The 16,428-nt window shown below is 37.8% G+C and overlaps 2 protein-coding genes and 1 long non-coding RNA gene across 8 annotated transcripts; 1 reads left to right on the forward strand and 2 right to left on the reverse strand.

The window, feature by feature from the left end:
- Nucleotides 1-975: 975 nt before the first annotated feature.
- On the forward strand, nucleotides 976-9,086 carry LOC112276071 (uncharacterized). Of its 6 annotated transcripts, XR_016500256.1 has the most exons (15): nucleotides 977-1,187; nucleotides 1,592-1,767; nucleotides 2,322-2,437; nucleotides 2,582-2,700; nucleotides 2,916-3,078; nucleotides 3,305-3,531; nucleotides 3,895-4,040; nucleotides 4,358-4,465; nucleotides 4,710-4,951; nucleotides 5,165-5,595; nucleotides 5,839-5,982; nucleotides 6,204-6,508; nucleotides 6,756-7,031; nucleotides 7,217-8,300; nucleotides 8,732-9,086. XR_016500256.1 is itself a non-coding variant. In XM_024507047.3 (14 exons), exons 2-14 carry the CDS (start codon nucleotides 1,597-1,599, stop codon nucleotides 7,814-7,816), a joined length of 3,048 nt encoding a protein of 1,015 aa, XP_024362815.1. In that variant the 5' UTR covers nucleotides 976-1,187; nucleotides 1,592-1,596; the 3' UTR covers nucleotides 7,817-8,490. The 6 variants fall into 6 exon arrangements, 5 of the variants coding, with proteins under 5 accessions (XP_024362815.1, XP_024362817.1, XP_090102671.1 ...); XM_024507047.3 differs by lacking the exon at nucleotides 8,732-9,086 and having other exon boundaries at nucleotides 976-1,187; nucleotides 7,217-8,490; XM_024507049.3 differs by lacking the exon at nucleotides 8,732-9,086 and having other exon boundaries at nucleotides 6,207-6,508; nucleotides 7,217-8,490.
- LOC149986478 (uncharacterized) lies at nucleotides 8,602-9,800 on the reverse strand. The gene is made up of 2 exons (XR_016500257.1): nucleotides 9,649-9,800; nucleotides 8,602-8,755 (listed from the first exon to the last, which is right to left on the reverse strand). It is a non-coding gene; the product is annotated as an uncharacterized LOC149986478 (long non-coding RNA).
- LOC112276072 (uncharacterized) lies at nucleotides 9,522-10,787 on the reverse strand. The gene is made up of 2 exons (XM_073530636.2): nucleotides 10,624-10,787; nucleotides 9,522-9,996 (listed from the first exon to the last, which is right to left on the reverse strand). Exons 1-2 carry the CDS (start codon nucleotides 10,733-10,735, stop codon nucleotides 9,911-9,913), a joined length of 198 nt encoding a protein of 65 aa, XP_073386737.1. The 5' UTR covers nucleotides 10,736-10,787; the 3' UTR covers nucleotides 9,522-9,910.
- Nucleotides 10,788-16,428: the final 5,641 nt, after the last annotated feature.

The following is a 16,428-nucleotide window of genomic DNA, read 5'->3' on the forward strand; positions in this document are numbered from 1 at the left end:
CTCTTTCAATGATATACATGATATTTTTCTTTAAAAAATATATCAAATGGAGTTCTAGAGAGTTTGCTAGTATTTGCAGCAAGTGCCTAAATCTATCTAAATTAATTTGTCTAAGTTAGTATGTCTAATTTTTTAAATTACTAATATATACCAAATTTAGACCAATTAGTTTTAAAATCTAAATCCAAGTTAAATTTCTTAATGATACCCACCAAAAAATTTATTTTATTTTATTTTTCTCCTCTACTAATGATGGTGGAGTTATTGGCATATTATGATTTTTTGGGACTTATTTTTTAGGACTTATTTTTTAGGACTTATTTTTATTGGCTGATGACTTATTTTTTGGGACTCTAAGGAATTAAAACACTTTGTGAATAGTATTGTGTGACAAAATTTTGAATAGCAATATTAAGAATTATTAGTTAATACAAATGGTAGTTGAATTATTAGTTAATACAAATGGTAGTTATATTACAAGTTGTAGATAATGTCTATTAAATTCGATAGATAAATATGTAGGAAAATATTTATCAAAATTTTAGGTGGTTGATAAGTGAGCAGCGAGATTGATAACATTTTTAATACTAAACGAAACTTATTTTCCAAACTTGAATTAATCTCATTTCAAAACGCGTGGACTACAAATAAGCTGGCAAGTCAGAGCACAAGTGTGAAAAAGAACGTGGCGACCGCACGACCTGGTCAATATGACCGTTGGCTCCGACCCATTCTCGTCCACTCCAAGCCCAACGGACGCGGGCTGTTGACGAGAAATTTGAATTTCCTCCGACTGAGAGCCGTTGTTCTGACCGTTTTTCGCTCTCGCTCTGTCTACGTTGCCATTCTTGGCCGTCACCGGTACAGGTGACCAACACGTGGCAGGAAGCATCACCCTGCTCTCAGTTTCGAGCCCTCGCTCGCCCTCCGCAGTCTACATTTGCCTCGGTAGTCGCGAAGGCTCTGCTTTTGGTTTGTGTCCGTTTGCGAGAGAGCATTGGTAGTCGGGTGCGGAGATTGGCGTCTGGGCGAAGGGAAGCGTTAATGCTGTCCAATCTGTTCAACCGTCGTTTCTCTAGCGACATATGTGGAGCTCTGACATTGTTTCTTAGTTGCCATTGTTTCTATGTGTTGTTGCGCGCTTTAGTGATCCTCCGGTTGCCGTAATCAATTGGTCGTGCGGGGAGGTAATCTCATAGATTATCTCTTGACACTACTCTTTATGCGGACGGACGTGGTGGTCTTGCGAACTGTGTCCTGAACCTCTTGAATTTCTCCCTCAGAATTGTATTGTTTAGGTGCACGTGTCTTGGTCTGCGCTCCTGTACCCTGGTTGATGGTATCTGCGAGTGTGGGAGTATCCGTGATGAAGTCGTCGGTGCTATCTGAAATGTAGCGTTGTCCGCTGTCGCGTTGAATTTTTATGTTAACAGTTACGGCGGTCATTTAGCGATGAAGTAATGCTTAGAGGACGCTTTCAACCTTTTGTCTTCGTTGCTGCAATCGTCATTATTGGGCATTTAATGTATTTCGAATTCGCTACAGCAGCCATTGAGCAATTTTCTCAGATGAGCGTGTTGTGTGCTTCTAGATAAGATGTTGATAAATCTCACCGAAGAAGAGAAGGCGATAGACCCGAAACTTGGGTATCCTTCTGGTTACGCGAAACTGTGTCACCATGCTGTGACTCAGCCCCAAGGAGTTCTATCTCCTTTTGCTGTAGGCCCTCCTCAGCAATTTGTGCCGTATGCTGCATCGGCTGAAGATGTAAGTGTCTCCACTCGCCTACTGACGTTCCTCTCCATCCTGTAGTAGTCCCCGTTCATTCAATTCATTGAACCACATTCGAGGTGCCCCCCGTGGGGCCTCATCAGAACTCGTGCCGATGACAGTTGGTTCACATGTGATGCCTCACTATGAGTCAATTCACTGGAATTATTCCGACATAACCCTGAGTACGTTTCGCATCGACATGAACTGCGGAATAGGCTGGTCTGCATAAAATATCTTGGCCATCGTGACCTGATCGGCTGAATATATTTTATAACGTGCATACGAGCGCTGGAATTTCCGAAAGTTTGCAACATATTCCCTTAGCTGTGTGGTAAAACGCTCTTGCTCGATCACAAAGTGGAGTGAGTTTGAAGTTCTCTTCATAATCTGTATGTTGATGGGTCAATCACAATAACATAAGCTCTTACTGAAGAAAAGTACGGTTTAGTTTCTGTCCGAAAAGGCATCCGAGATTCAATGAGAGACCTTAAGTCCACTTTACCAGTCAGATGTGAAGATTTTCCTGACAGACACCCCACTTCTGACAGCTTCAATTACTGAAGGATTGGGATGTCATCTTCCCCATTGTACCGGAGATTGACAAGGAGGCACCCGATGCCCACGTGTATGCCGAAGAACTGTGGGAGCAGCTCGATCACCTCGGGTTAAAAGTCAACTATAGTCCTATCAATTATCATGTTAAAGGATGCCGAAGAGTTTGCATTTCATCAGTTTGTTTTAAATGACACTGTTGAGTGCCCGCCCCTCGATTCATACCCTAACTCAGGCAACTGGTCGTGGATAACAGGAATGCTGGGTTCGATCCGGCTAAGTTCAGAGTGGATGCATATGGAAATGTTTTGTATTGGGGTGCCGATCCCTCGTCTCCACTGTCCTGGGAGGTGGATCATTGGTTTCCACACTCACGTAAGTTGAAAAGGGCACATCCCTGTACGCCTCTGTTTAACGTTGGGGACTTCCTTACTGTGCTTACTACAATATCGTAGCGTTAGTGTTACAGAACCAAGATTACACGTTGCGGCATGATCAGAGCATGCACCACTCACGGTTTCGTAAGACCCTACGGTTGTTTGTGTTCAACTCAACCCGCAGTGACCAATTTTCTGGCCATTGGCATGCAGGGGGTGGACGCACTGTGCCAAGCAATTTGCAGATAGTGCAGTGGCAAGCACGGCAACGCAAAAAGAACCGGCTGGAGTTTCTGGTACCATGGTGGGATCTCCAGCATGGAGTGTCCATTACCCAATTTTTGTCCACTTTTGCTTCCAAAAACGCCGAATTTAGGTGAGATATCAACGGGCATGATGGTTAGCACAATGTTAACATCATGCATTCTGCCTTTTACTTTCTCTCTTGAATACAACTCTTGCAAGGCTAACACCGACTCCTCGGAAATCGAGTACAAGTTAAATTGGTTGCCTAATTGCCCTTATTGTTGCATTCATGATGGATATTAAACAATTGTTTAAAGATCAGCCTGTGCCATGCATGCACTTCACATTTCGTGCAGGAGGAGGTCTTTTGGTTTTTTTTTTGCCGGTGGAGAGGATGAGAATGTTGTTCGACATCATGTGGGCGACTGCCGACCGTGGCCGCCTCAATTTCGTGGGAAGAAAGCAACATGCGGATTGGCTGGAGCCGCAATTGTGTCGATGAAGAAGCATACACAGGAAACCTCAAGGATCTCTTATTCCCAGAGGTCTGCAATCTTGTCAAGCATCGAGACGTCACTGAATGGTAATTATCTCTCTCGCAAAGCTTCTGACCTTCCCGTTGACCAACACTGTCTACACTACCCCTCTTGGGACTACAGCTCATAGCGTTCGTGACTATTTCTGTTTCTCGTCTCAAGAGGCGTGCACACACGACCTAGAACGGAATAATGAGATTCGTGTCAATGGCAAGCGCCATCGATCAGACTTAATCACGTGTAGAATTTAAATGGAGCAAGTAAGATCATGGGTTTTTTTCGAGATGTTCCCGTGATCGTTCTAGACCCGTGTTTGGAGGTGTGGACCACTCACTCGCTTTCAAAATTGAAGTCTGATTAACACATGCCCTCTATTCACAATCGAAGTGGAATGTGTTCTGAATTCCCAGAACCTTCGAGTCAACTGCGACGAGGCCTTGAGGAAGACGACGGGTTAAGAAGGGGGCAGCCGAAGCATGGACCTGGAAGCTGGATGGAGGGCAAGGATCATGAATCAATACTAGTCAACCGGTCCGCTTCTCATATGAAAGAACAGGTGCAGTGTAGCATCTATTGATCACTTGGTAGCTAACGAAATGGTTTCTTGTCCAGTGAAGAGGATTACGTAATTTATCACGAGAAATGACGAATTGAATCGAAATGATAGTCAAGTGAATTTTCCGCAAAGAAGTAAATGCTCTGTGGAACACTACGACCTGGTTGGAGTGCACGAATCTGTTGGATCTCCACCTAAATCTTGTGACGCTTCTCTGAATCCCCTCTAGTCGAGCAAAAGCAAGGTTATCCGATCTGTACGGCACTAGCCCTCTGAACCTTCATGGAAGGTACTGACTTGGCATTTTGTTGAAACAGCACCGTGTAATGAAGGAACTGGGTAAGGAGAACAACCCGAGTGAGTCTGCTGCTGTTGGTCGAAATGATTACGACAGACAGTCAGTTGTCTCCAACACAATGCAAAAGGTATTAGTACCGTTGGGACTCTCAATAGCCCTCAACGATTCTGTACCCCTGGAATGCGGTATCGAATGGACAGCATGATCAAGTCATGTAATTCGTGTACTGTTTCATGTGTGTTTCGTCTATAGCAAATGATATAAATCCCTCTCAGCCTTCTATTTGCAATCTCCACCGAATCTCATTTGTAGGCTATTCTGTTCGTGCGAACACCATCCGATTTTCACTGATTAGTCCTCATTGGTCTCAGGAACTGCGTCTAAAAATTATTAGAGAAGAAGCCAAGAAAGAAAAGCTACAAGAGATTGCCCAGCTCGAGGAGACAGTTCGAACGTTGAAAGAGCAGAACGAGAAGGAAAGGGTGTCCATTCTAGAGCTGGAGGGTAACTTATCGAAACACAAACAGAAAGTTGAAAAGCAGAGGCGATGGGCTGAGACCCAGTCTTCGTATCGTCTGTGTCTGGAGCGCATGATTCGAGATACTATGCATCAGTAAGATTTCTATTTGCCTATGTACTTACAATTTTAGAAACATGTCATCGCTAATGCAGTAGTATCACTAACCAACCAATGTAGTACCATGAAGTGAGTCTGCTACTTCAATTTGCAGCGCAGTTTCTAGATTAGTACTTTACAGATCGTATGGTGATCTATCCGATTTACAACGCTTCGTCGTAACTCAGATCTGTATATAACTGTGAACAGGAGTATTTCTTACAAAGAACAAGCTCGTCTTAATCAAGCTGCATGCAATGCCCTCATGGCACGCCTTGATTGCCAGAAAATGACTTGCGATGTTGCTGAAAAAGATCTCCTTCAGCGATACTCTCAAAGGGAGGCCTTGGCTGCTTTGGTCAAGTCGGATTCTGGAGGGACCACTCAGAATAAACCATTAAGGGGTCAAGATATTGTGGATGTTAGCAGTTGTCTGTCGCTAGTCACGACGAATGATGGCCAGGTAGTGACACCCGCCAAAGGGTTTCCTCTTGCGAATGCGTCTCAGCATACCAGCGACGACGAGGACGGGGATGAAGACCCTGAGAGTGCACAGACGTCGTGTCGGCCCTCTATGGAGAATCCTATTTCGATGACGACTGCCCAGCAGCCGGAAAACCCATCCACGAACAACGGAAAAGGTGATTGAGACCTGCCAGGCAATGTCGAATCATGCTACTAATGCCACAACCTACACCCAGACGTTTCTCTGCACAGTGCGCAGTGACATTCACCCCACTACTTTGGATTGTGCTGCATAAACCTTCCGTTAAGTATGAATTAAGAGTGCCCATAAAAGCTACGGAATTTGTGATGTGTGGAACTGCTCGATTTTAAACTTGTGAGACTGAGAAGGTGACTTTAATACTTCCGCCAATTTTCAGAGACGTCTCGGAGCAAGAGGAAAGCTGCCTCAATTGGTGTGGCACACAGCCACCCCCCTAGACAAACGGCTCTTCGTCGACATTTTGGGAAAGAGCTTGAGGTCAACTGCGAGCTGCAACGCCAAGCTGAGGGTGCCAAAGATGGTACGACCTCTGCATATTCATCTCTTGTGCCTCAATTGCCGAAATATAGTCAATAATGATGCATATTTGTTTATTAAGAACAACGTGAGCAGACCCGTTTGTTTCGAATTCGGAAATTCATGTTAACCAAACTGCGTAGCCTCTTTATGATATGTACAACGAAAGTAGTAATGTCGAAGTCTAGACCTAAAGCAGTACTGACCGCGCACCGTGATTGACAGTAGATGAGCCAACTCATCTTCCTGCAGACGATAGTTTTAACAGAATCGAGAAGCTAGCTGAGCAAGTGCTTGATGTTCCAACTATGATGCAAGAAACTCATCGTCAATCAAACGTTGGGGATAACGACAAGGAACTTAACGCCAGGTCGTTAAGTTTTCACAGCGATTCCATGTCTGAGGCTGCCACATCTTTCATCACGCTCTCAGTCAGCAAACCTTTCGATAATTCTCTACAGAGCAATGAGGTGGAATCACCTCCACAACATGAAGATGACTTCAAAGGCACTGACGAATTGTTGCAAGAGGTAGCAACTGATTCTTCGGTCGAATGGAACGAAAACGGTTAAATATCGAGTTTATTGTCGAGCAGTGCTCGGTAGATTTTGTTTCCTTTCTACGTCGGTTGTGGGACTGAAATAGGTTAAGAGATCTGATTGTTCCTTCATGAGTTCGTTGCCCCGTGCACAGAGAATTGTGGCATTCTCTGGGAGTCATAATGATTACCTGTTTTTGTCGGATGTGAACCTAACTATGTTTTCTCTTCATTGTCAGGTCATAACTACACATGAGGACAAGATAAAGAGTGCTGAGTCTGCAGCTCAGCTCACAGACTTAGATGACGAAAAAATGAGGGAAATTGGCAAGTCCAATATCGATAAGTGGTTAAATGTGTTGCTTAACCAAGAATGCCCCCGGTTAAGCCTAGATGGCGCAGAACACTCGGCGGGTAGACTGGACACTCACCATTCCCCCCTTTCACCGGCCATGTCGACCTTAAGCATGGACGCATTACGAGGGAGTGAAGAGCTTGGCGAAGGCAGGACTGATGTAAGTTACCAAGTCTACTTGTTCCTCTTCAATTTCTATGATGCATAATTTCATTTTTGCTGAAACTAATACATATACGTGGTTTTCGCTCTTTCAGACTTGCTTAGGTGCACTAGTGCTGATCTGAAAGAGAGCCAAGTACAAGTCACTGCTGGCTAATGGTTCATATGTGCAATGTTACACAGGGTGTTCTCAAGGTTGACGTGGGAGGATTGAAAGAGCAAACTGATGTGGTACGGAAATCTACTGCTAAGCAAACTGACTACGAGGTTGGTTTGGCAATGTCTCCACGAGCAGACAATAGGCACAACCTAAGAAATGCCTTGAAATCCTTCGAAGATTTCAAGATGAAAGATGGAATGTTGGATGAGCACCTGCACTCAGGATCTGAAAGTGGCGCAAGCTCAAGCAATTCTAATCCCCAATCCGCTCGACAATTTCTTGAGAGTGATATGGAGTTGAAAGGCCAAGTAGATCGGTTTAACGATGCTGCTTCCATAACGGTGAAGTCTTCGTACAGCAGATCTGTGAAAGAAGAATCCAATTCTACGCAATCATCTGTGTTTCACAAGAAGTCAGCGTCAGAGGACATTGAAATCGGGGATTGGGAGAAATATGTGAGCGGAGGACTCGACGGGCTTTCTCATTCTGCAGACCTAAAAGATTGCCTACATCCGAAGCATAGTTTGCGAGCCACTTTGAAAGCATGCACTCTGAAGTGGAAAAAGGCTGCAAAAAAGCTGGATAAGCCCTTACAAGAGGGCTGTATCCCCCTTCAAGAGTAAGGGAAACAATCGGCCACTTCTAAGAAGTACCTTAGCTGATCTCAGCACGTCGCCTTAAATCCCTCGACTACATTCGAAACTCTCAATCTCGAAGTGCAGTTATGCCATCATGAGCTTGATGACTGCCGTACACACGACTTGCAGCTCCCACTCTCCTGGCATGGTGAGAAGATCTAATTCATGCCGCTCTTCAGGGTCAACATGATCATGGTACTTAAATATTCCTGGCCCATCTTACCTCAGCTGAACATTCCTTTTGGAGTGCAACTCAACATTACTTGAATCTGTCCTCAATCCGCACGGTGTATTGTAGGAGAGACGGTCAGGTTCTACCCTCACATGAACCAGATCCCCTCTTCGCATGCATTCCAACTCCTGGCACGTATTTATATTTCCCGACGAAAACCCTGTGTGCACACTTTTCCCAGCAACCAACATGCTCTGGAGGTAGTCAGAGATTGTGAAACTTATTACATCCTGTTCTGTAAGTAAGGAAATCTAACCCCAACAATGTCAATTGCTATTGACAGTGTACAAGTAGAAAGCTGCCTTGTCCAGGTGGTGTGTAATTTTTCCCACATTGAAACAGGGGTTACTGTCTTCTCATCACTGCTCAGTACATCACATTTTAGTGTTCAGACGTTTTTTAATAAATCATGTGTATTACACGTTAACTGCCGCATACAAAAAAATGTTGATAGTGAGTCGAAGAATAGCTTTCAGTGGATATTCATGCATTATGTTTCTATGTTGTAGCGATATAAATTCATTGCACTTCCGGCTCCCATATCTCCCTACGGCCTGACTGATCATCTGAGTACCAGTATGGTATGTGTGTATTGGAGTTAATCAGTAGTGGAAATGGAGGGTGTTCTTCGTCACAACTTACTCTTGGTCAGTGATTTGTCCCTTCAGAACGTCTTGAGCTGATGTGTCCTCCTGCAAGAACCCGAGTAACATGTGATTACGAACTGCAGTCGGTGTCCAAATCTAAGATGTAAGTAAGCCGTCTGCAACAACAGTCATTGTTTGTGATGGAGCAATGTTGTGTCGAGAGCAACTTTGAAGCTGAATAAATTTGTGCTTGCACAAATTGTCATTTCTACTTATATCTAAAGGTACTAGAGGTATCATATGCTACCAATGTAAATGTTTGTAATCTCTTATATGTTTATCTGCATTGGATTGTTCCTTGTGACATCTTAGCAATAGCCACCAAAAATGAACTCTTTTATTAGGCATCGGTAAAACATGAAATTTTTATTGCTAATGTTTGTTCAAATCTTAGTTTATGCACGTTTAAAAATTTTCATTGTGCTTGGTTAAGTTGGGTATCTAAAGTGGCCAAAGTTCAAAAAGAGGTAGATAAGAGTACTCTAAGCAATGGCAGCCACAAGGTGATAGTGGCTCATAGAAAAATACTTGATAATTTTGAATTTTTTTGCAATCAACTTGATGTAATCACAAACCCTGTGGGGTAGCCAAACCAACTAGTCTTTGTGGCACTTGTTCTTCTACCAAATCGTACAAATATGTACCCACAATATAATTATGCTCCAAATTCAAACCTTGTAGATGGATGATGGATGATATTTACTTCCATGTTGAGTAAAGAAACTTGGTTATAGAATCCTTTAATAACTTGTCTTAATGTATTATTTGCAAAGCAAAGAAAAACAAATTTCTATATATAGAACATAAGAAGTTAATGGAATTTTCTTATTTATTAAACAAAATCATTAAAGTACGCATATCTCTGGCTTTCATGGCGGAGGTTTTTGCCTTCGCTTCACTAGGGATGCAGGTAACTATTTATGTGTTTTTACATGTACCTGGCAAAAAGTAGTTGAGTAGTTGATACATTTTCCTTCTTAGCTAGGAACCCAGACGAATAAATTCCTGAAATTGAAAAGAGCCGAAACATTTTAGAAGTAACGCTTTCAACGTGAAGACATTGCACGGTAGAGAACTGAGGACATGCCATGAAACACTGATAAAGTTGCCACCGGGTCAATAGCAGAGATGACGGAACCAAACATCAGGGACTATAGTAGCGGCGATTCGGGACTCATGGTTTTTAATCAAACCAGCACATCAGTGCAGAGCCCGTATATTAAAACTGAAACGATTGTACCAATTACATCGAACAGTACAATTGTGGTAAAATTGCGGAAAAAGTCCTGCAAAGCAACCAACAGGAGCGTTAATAACATCCATCAACAAAGCGGCAAGAGATCAAAGCAGCTCTCATTGAAGTCTGGCATGAAGACGCGAAGCAACAGGAAGCCTGTTCTAAGATTGCCTTTTTCTGGAGTGAATAGCCGGCATTGAAGATAGTAATGGGCAGAATTCCATAGAAGAACAGCAGGGGACTAAATCTAAAGCCCTGGACATCAAACCATAATTTCGCAACGCCACCAAACGCTACCCCAAGAAGCAGCGCGGAGTCTAATAACAAGCCACCCCTCAATTGAATCAGAAATTTCGTCCTATCTCAGAATTCAAGCTTGATACACCTCATTTAGAACTACGCGATCACACAACAAGCAAGTAGCTACTTGCGCAAAATTCTTAAAGTACACCCTCGCAACCAGTAGAAACTAATTCAGATACTGCTACGGAAATTTACGCAGCTCATAAAAACCCAAATGTCCAGAAACTTATACTTCATCAGCGCTTAAGAAACAGAAAACTACAGACGAACTTCTTTGATTCTAGGTTCAGAAACTCTGATCATCTGACGAAGAGACGAAGATGGAGCCACATGTACAACAAAGGGTAGGAAGGAATGCGAATTGCGATCAAACCTGACTCCGGGAGATAAATGAAGTGATGTTTTTTGATGACATACGCAGCAAATAAGCACAGAATCATCAAAAGACTGTATAGCAGCGCATTCAAGGAGCCCGACTCCTCCATCGCTCACTATCATCCCGCCACCCTCCAGACTTACTCAAATTCCACCTCGCGGCGCACAGACATACGTTTCAGCAGCCTTATTTATACTAGTCCTGGAACCGCGCACGGGCCGTGGCCAGCCCGGGTCCTCCCCACCCAAGGGTCACGCCGTTATCCAGTCTGCCCGTTCTTGTCCGGGCAGACCGCGGTGTGTCGCCTCTTATTCGGACTCCCAACCCCATGACCGCGCTTCCTTCCTTCCCTCTCTAGGTGTCTTGTTTTTGCTCCTACACGCTTCTCTCTCTCAGTGCTTAGCTAACTACCACATGTTGATCTCTTGATGATTAGGTCTTACTATTTATTTCTTTTTTGCAACATTATTTGTTTAGTGTTCTTTAAGTTCAAGGTACTAAGTGGATAGATTTTTATTAAGGATATGAATCATAAGCAACCAAAGAATCAATACATTCTTGTGTTACAAGAAAAGAGCATATATTTATACAAAGATGGTAAAATATTAAAATTAGAATGGCTATTATCAAAGGTAAGAAGACTAGAGGTTCTTGAAACAAGACTAAGGATAAGAAATATTGAAGAAATACAATAAGTAAGACATAAGTAGGTAGAAATAAAAAATATTGCATATAAGAGAAGTATAGAATGAAATGCCTCTCACTTCCAACATCCTTTACTTATAAGAGGAATTTACATCTATTGTACTTTAAATTCATCTATATTTATCATCATCCTTCTTTGCTTCATCCAATTAAATCTTAGATTTCTCTTAACTTAGCTACCACTTAAAACCCTAGCTACCACATTAATAACTTACCTTCACTCTTTTACTATCTTTTAACCATTAGCAACTTATCTAAGATAATATCTTCTACATAGTATCTTATTTTTATTTTAACACTTCCGCTTTGCTATTAGTCAAAGGTTTTTAAACCTAATGCTTTTATTAACTTTTCATGCCTATCCTTCATTAGTATTTCTATTAGCAAATCAATAATCCACTATCTACTAAAACATGTCTTAGCCAAATTGCTTCTATTGCACCATGACTCCTTGCTATATATTCCATCTCCATTGTAGACCTAACAATTATTGGTTCTCTCTTGTAATTCCATAAAATTACTTCTATTGTAACAAAAAAATATATATTTTATTATTGATCTTCTATCATTTGCATCTTCACTCCGATCTACATCACAATAACTATATAATGCAATATTATCTCTTTCAAAATATAATTTAAAATTCAAATTATATTTTAAGTACATCATAATTTTTTGATGGTTGCTCTATAGATTAGCCTAGCCTTTGACATGTGTTACCTATTAACACTCATCACATATGCAAGGTCCATCTTTATGCCAAACATTGCATATATAAGTGAGCCTATTGTTGGTTTATATAGAACATCTTTCATTTCATCTTTAACTTTAGAAAATTTTTCATCCGTGGATTTCATCAACTTCAAATTAGCCTCCAAAGGTATTTCAATGGACTTGCACTTCTTCATGTTAAATCATTTCAACACTTCTTTAATGTAATTGCTTTGACTCATTGTAATAGTCTTGTTATCATGATCTCTTATAAATTTTACTCCTAAACAATAGTAGAGCTTTCTCAAATCACTCATCTCATATTCCTTCTATAATTTTTCTTTCAACCAATTTATCTTCTTTATGGTATTACTCAATATGATTAAATCATCAGTATAGAAGATAAAAATTAATATGAACTCATTTAATTTCATTACGTACAAGGAATGATGAGTTTTATTTTTTAATAATCCATGATATTCAAAATATGTATTAATACATTGGTACCATATCCTTGATGATTTTTTTAGTCCATTTAAGGATTTCTTGAACTTATAAATGAGGTATTATTTGCCTTCTTCAATAAATCCTTAAAATTCATCAATGTAAATGTCTTCTTCAAACTTTTCATTCAAAAAAGTTGTCTTCACATTTATTTAATGCATATCAAAGTTCATTGCTCCTCCAATTATTGTAATGATTTTAATGGTGGTGAATTTGGCCATGGAAGCAAATATCTCATTGAAATCAATATTAAAAACTTAAAAATAGCCTTTATTAATTGATCTTATCTTATATCTTATAACTTTGCTCATTGCATCTCTTTTGGTTCTAAATATCAACTTACAACCAATTGAAGTTTGATCTAATAGAAGTTAAGTCAATCCTCATGTTCCATTATTTATCAGTGATTTATACTCTTCTTTTATGGCCTTTTCCCACTTCATTATATTAATGGATTTCATTGCATTACACAATTTCAATTGATGAGCAAGAAGTACAATATTGCATGTTCTTCACTTACTTGAAAAAAGATGTGATTCTTCCACCATTCACCATATACTCTTCTTTTTCTCAAAAGATATTTTCTTTCATTTGAAGAAGATTCATCTTCTTGAATTCTATGCTCTCTTCTATTCTTCTTCTTCTTTAAAGTTTGTCTTTTCTTACTCAAAGATTGATACTCTTTATCATCATCATCATCTTCATCTTCATTGTTGGTCTTAGGAATTATGGAGTCATTTTTCTTCATCTTCTTTGCCTTTTCATCTTCATTCAAACTTCCACTATCTTCATTGTCATCATTTTGTTTTATTATTTTTGCTCAAATTGAAGATGTATCTATAAGTCCTTAGAAGCACTCTTATGCTCCAAAAACTCAACATCATGACTTTTGATAATCTTCTTGGTGTTCAAACTTATAAGCCTATATATACCTTGGTGCCTTCATAATATCTAACAAATATACATTTTTTACCTTTTGTATTAAATTTGAACCTCATACAATTTGATATCTTTCAATAAACAATGCATTTATCTTGCAATACCTTGAATCTTCGACAAATCATTAAAATGCTTTGATAAATACTCACTTCTATTGTTTGTATACAACACCTTGAGCTCGTACTTAAATTGATGTTTTATAAGTGCCTTAAATTCCTTAAACTTTGAAAAGCACTCACTCTTGAATTTGAGAATGAAAATCTACATCGTCCTTGAAAAATCATCAATGAATGTGACAAAGTATCTTGCTCTTCTAATTGATGGTATCTTCATTGATCTACAAACATCTAAGTGTACTATCTCCAATAACTTACTTATATGTTATCATATAGCATGATTTATAATCTAGAAACATACTAAGTACCTAAATGTAGAAAATTTAGCTTTAACTTATTGGCTAAGCTCTAATAAATGATATATTTTTATTATAAAAAATAAACAAAATGTAACAATATCAAAAGATATTTTTATTAATAAAACCTTTTATATTTAATAAGATTTATACATAAGGCTTTCTAGAGCATCTAAAAATTCCCTAACATCCTTTGCTATACCAAATCATAATTAATCATTTACCAATAAGTTAGATTTTTAATAATTCCAAAAAAAATCTATAAAATCATTTTAAAAATTCATATTTATATCATAATTTTATCATTGCTCTATATTTCTATCTTTAACATATACTTAAATTCTTGACTTCCAAAAACTTCTTTATTTTGCATAAAATACTCAAATTATAACAAAACCCTTTCAAAATATTTTTTTTCCCACAAAAGATTTTTTTTCTTTAAACTTTAGAATTTCATATCTCTTGATTTAACTATTAGTTTTTTTTTTCAAATTAATAAATAATATAGCAGTTATCCTAAAGCTTTATCAAAAAAAATAAACCAAAAATTTACTACAAATTATTTGGCATCTTAGAAATTCTAGTAGGTACTCTAAATCCTAATTTACAAGCACCTCAATGCCATTTTCTTCATATCTCAAAAATCCAAATTTCAAATATCACAAAATTTGTAGTATTACATATTTGTATAAAATTTTAGCTAAAGATTCATCCAAATGTCTAAGATATGGCTAGATCCAAATCTCTCATGAAATTGATTCATTAAAAAACCTCAATTTGAAAGTACTATCTTTAAGTAGTTGTTACTTTTCTAAATTAATTTAAAATCTCTTTATTTTTTATATGTAAAATATAGTATTTTAAACCAAATTTTTGATTGTATAATTTTATCTTCAAAATTCTATTATATACATAAGCTATGCTCCTAACAATGATATTAGGTAAAAAATTGATATCTTGACTTTAAGCGCCTATATCTCCTTCATAAAAACTCCAAATTATATAAAATATTCATCAAAATATATTCAAAATTCTTAACTTAATAATTCTAATATTTTATGTTTAAATTATATCAAAAGAGTAACCCTTCTTCCTAATAAAGCCTCAAGCAATCTCCTTGAAGTTTATTAGGCATGAATTTTAGCCAATAGGAATAGAGATTTTTATCATCCATCTCAATTCATCCATATAGTTGGCTTAACTATCCACTTATATATAAAATCCTTCTCTAATCTTTTTTCTAATAATTTTTATATAATATGTATTATAAACATCAAATAAATAAATAAATAAAAAAAAATAAGATTTCAAGAGTCACCAATGTTTAATAAAGGTGTCTTTAAATTAATATAAAAACTATTATCAACATAAAATCAACCTCAATAATAGCCTTTTTAAACTAATTACTTTAAAATAACAATCTAATCATATTTTATAACCAACTAAAATCTAATAGCATAGCTCTTACTATATTGTATAATAAATTATATATTAAAGTTATATATGCATTATTTTCACATAGTAGTCAAACTAAAATATGACAATGTGTTGCAAGTCCACTTAGAAATGAGGCCCTTTTTTGTTTATTTTAGATAAAATCTTTATAAACAAGAGATATAGCATTATTGCTTGATTATCTGAGATTTAAGCCACTTATCATAAATTAATTTTTTTTCATGTTCTTAGCATTCAAATGACTAAGGCATCAATGCTAAATGCCAAATTTTTCTTGATCATATAGAAATTGAGAAAATAGAGCTACTTCAACTCCATTCATCTTCTTATATTTAATAAAATAAAGGTTGTTATGTCTAAAGCCTTTGGTAATATCATTTCAATCCAATTTTTTCACAAAATATGTCTTCACATAATATAAGAAAAATTAGTTTCATCCAAATTAGTAGTAATTATGCCAAAAACCTTCTTTTCATGTCTTTTAAAGTATTTTCTCTCCTTAGTATCTACATATATGCTTGGAGGCTCTTTATTTTCATCTATAATATTCAAAAGATCCAAAGATGCCAATAAAAGCTTTATTTTGACCTTCTAAGGATTAAAATTGTCTTTTCTAAACTTTTCAATCAGTATTAAGGATAAAAACTTAATGAAAGGAAATAAAAAAGTGAGACTCTTTCAAAAAATATGTCAATAAATACAGAGAAGTATATATATTAAAAAAGAAACTAAAATGGCTATTGCCAAAAGATAAGGAAACTAGAGACTCTTGAAACTAGACTATAAATAAGAAAGGAATTGATAAGAATGAAGAAAGCTTCATTCTTACTTTTATATATACTATCTACCTAAGATCTATGTGGCAATGTTTTTTAGGACCTCCAAAAACATGTTGATTTTGCATGACACATATTTTAACTTGCAAGACAAATTTTCTATATGGATGCCACATACTTAGCTTATTTTATAAGCTTTCAATATATGTAGCATGTGGTTAGCTTTTTGATCAAATTTTTAATCTATCAATCAACTACAAATACATGTAAAGTCAAAATAGTGTATAGAATACCTTTAAA

This window comes from Physcomitrium patens, chromosome 23 (genome assembly GCF_059467195.1).
Source record: "Physcomitrium patens ecotype Gransden chromosome 23, ASM5946719v1, whole genome shotgun sequence".
Classification (NCBI taxonomy): Eukaryota; Viridiplantae; Streptophyta; class Bryopsida; order Funariales; family Funariaceae; genus Physcomitrium; species Physcomitrium patens.

What these genes read in the sequence shown, in the direction of transcription:
- LOC112276072 (XM_073530636.2), bottom strand. Translation starts at nt 10,735, where the DNA reads ATGGAGGAGTCGGGCTCCTTGAATGCGCTGCTATACAGTCTTTTGATG. An exon ending in CATTTATCTCCCGGAGTCAG is followed by an intron (nt 9,997 to 10,623) that starts GTTTGATCGCAA and finishes GTTGCTTTGCAG; the next exon opens with GACTTTTTCCGCAATTTTAC.
- LOC112276071 (XM_024507047.3), top strand. Translation starts at nt 1,597, where the DNA reads ATGTTGATAAATCTCACCGAAGAAGAGAAGGCGATAGACCCGAAACTT. An exon ending in GAGCAGCTCGATCACCTCGG is followed by an intron (nt 2,438 to 2,581) that starts GTTAAAAGTCAA and finishes CGTGGATAACAG; the next exon opens with GAATGCTGGGTTCGATCCGG. An exon ending in CTGACGAATTGTTGCAAGAG is followed by an intron (nt 6,509 to 6,755) that starts GTAGCAACTGAT and finishes CTTCATTGTCAG; the next exon opens with GTCATAACTACACATGAGGA.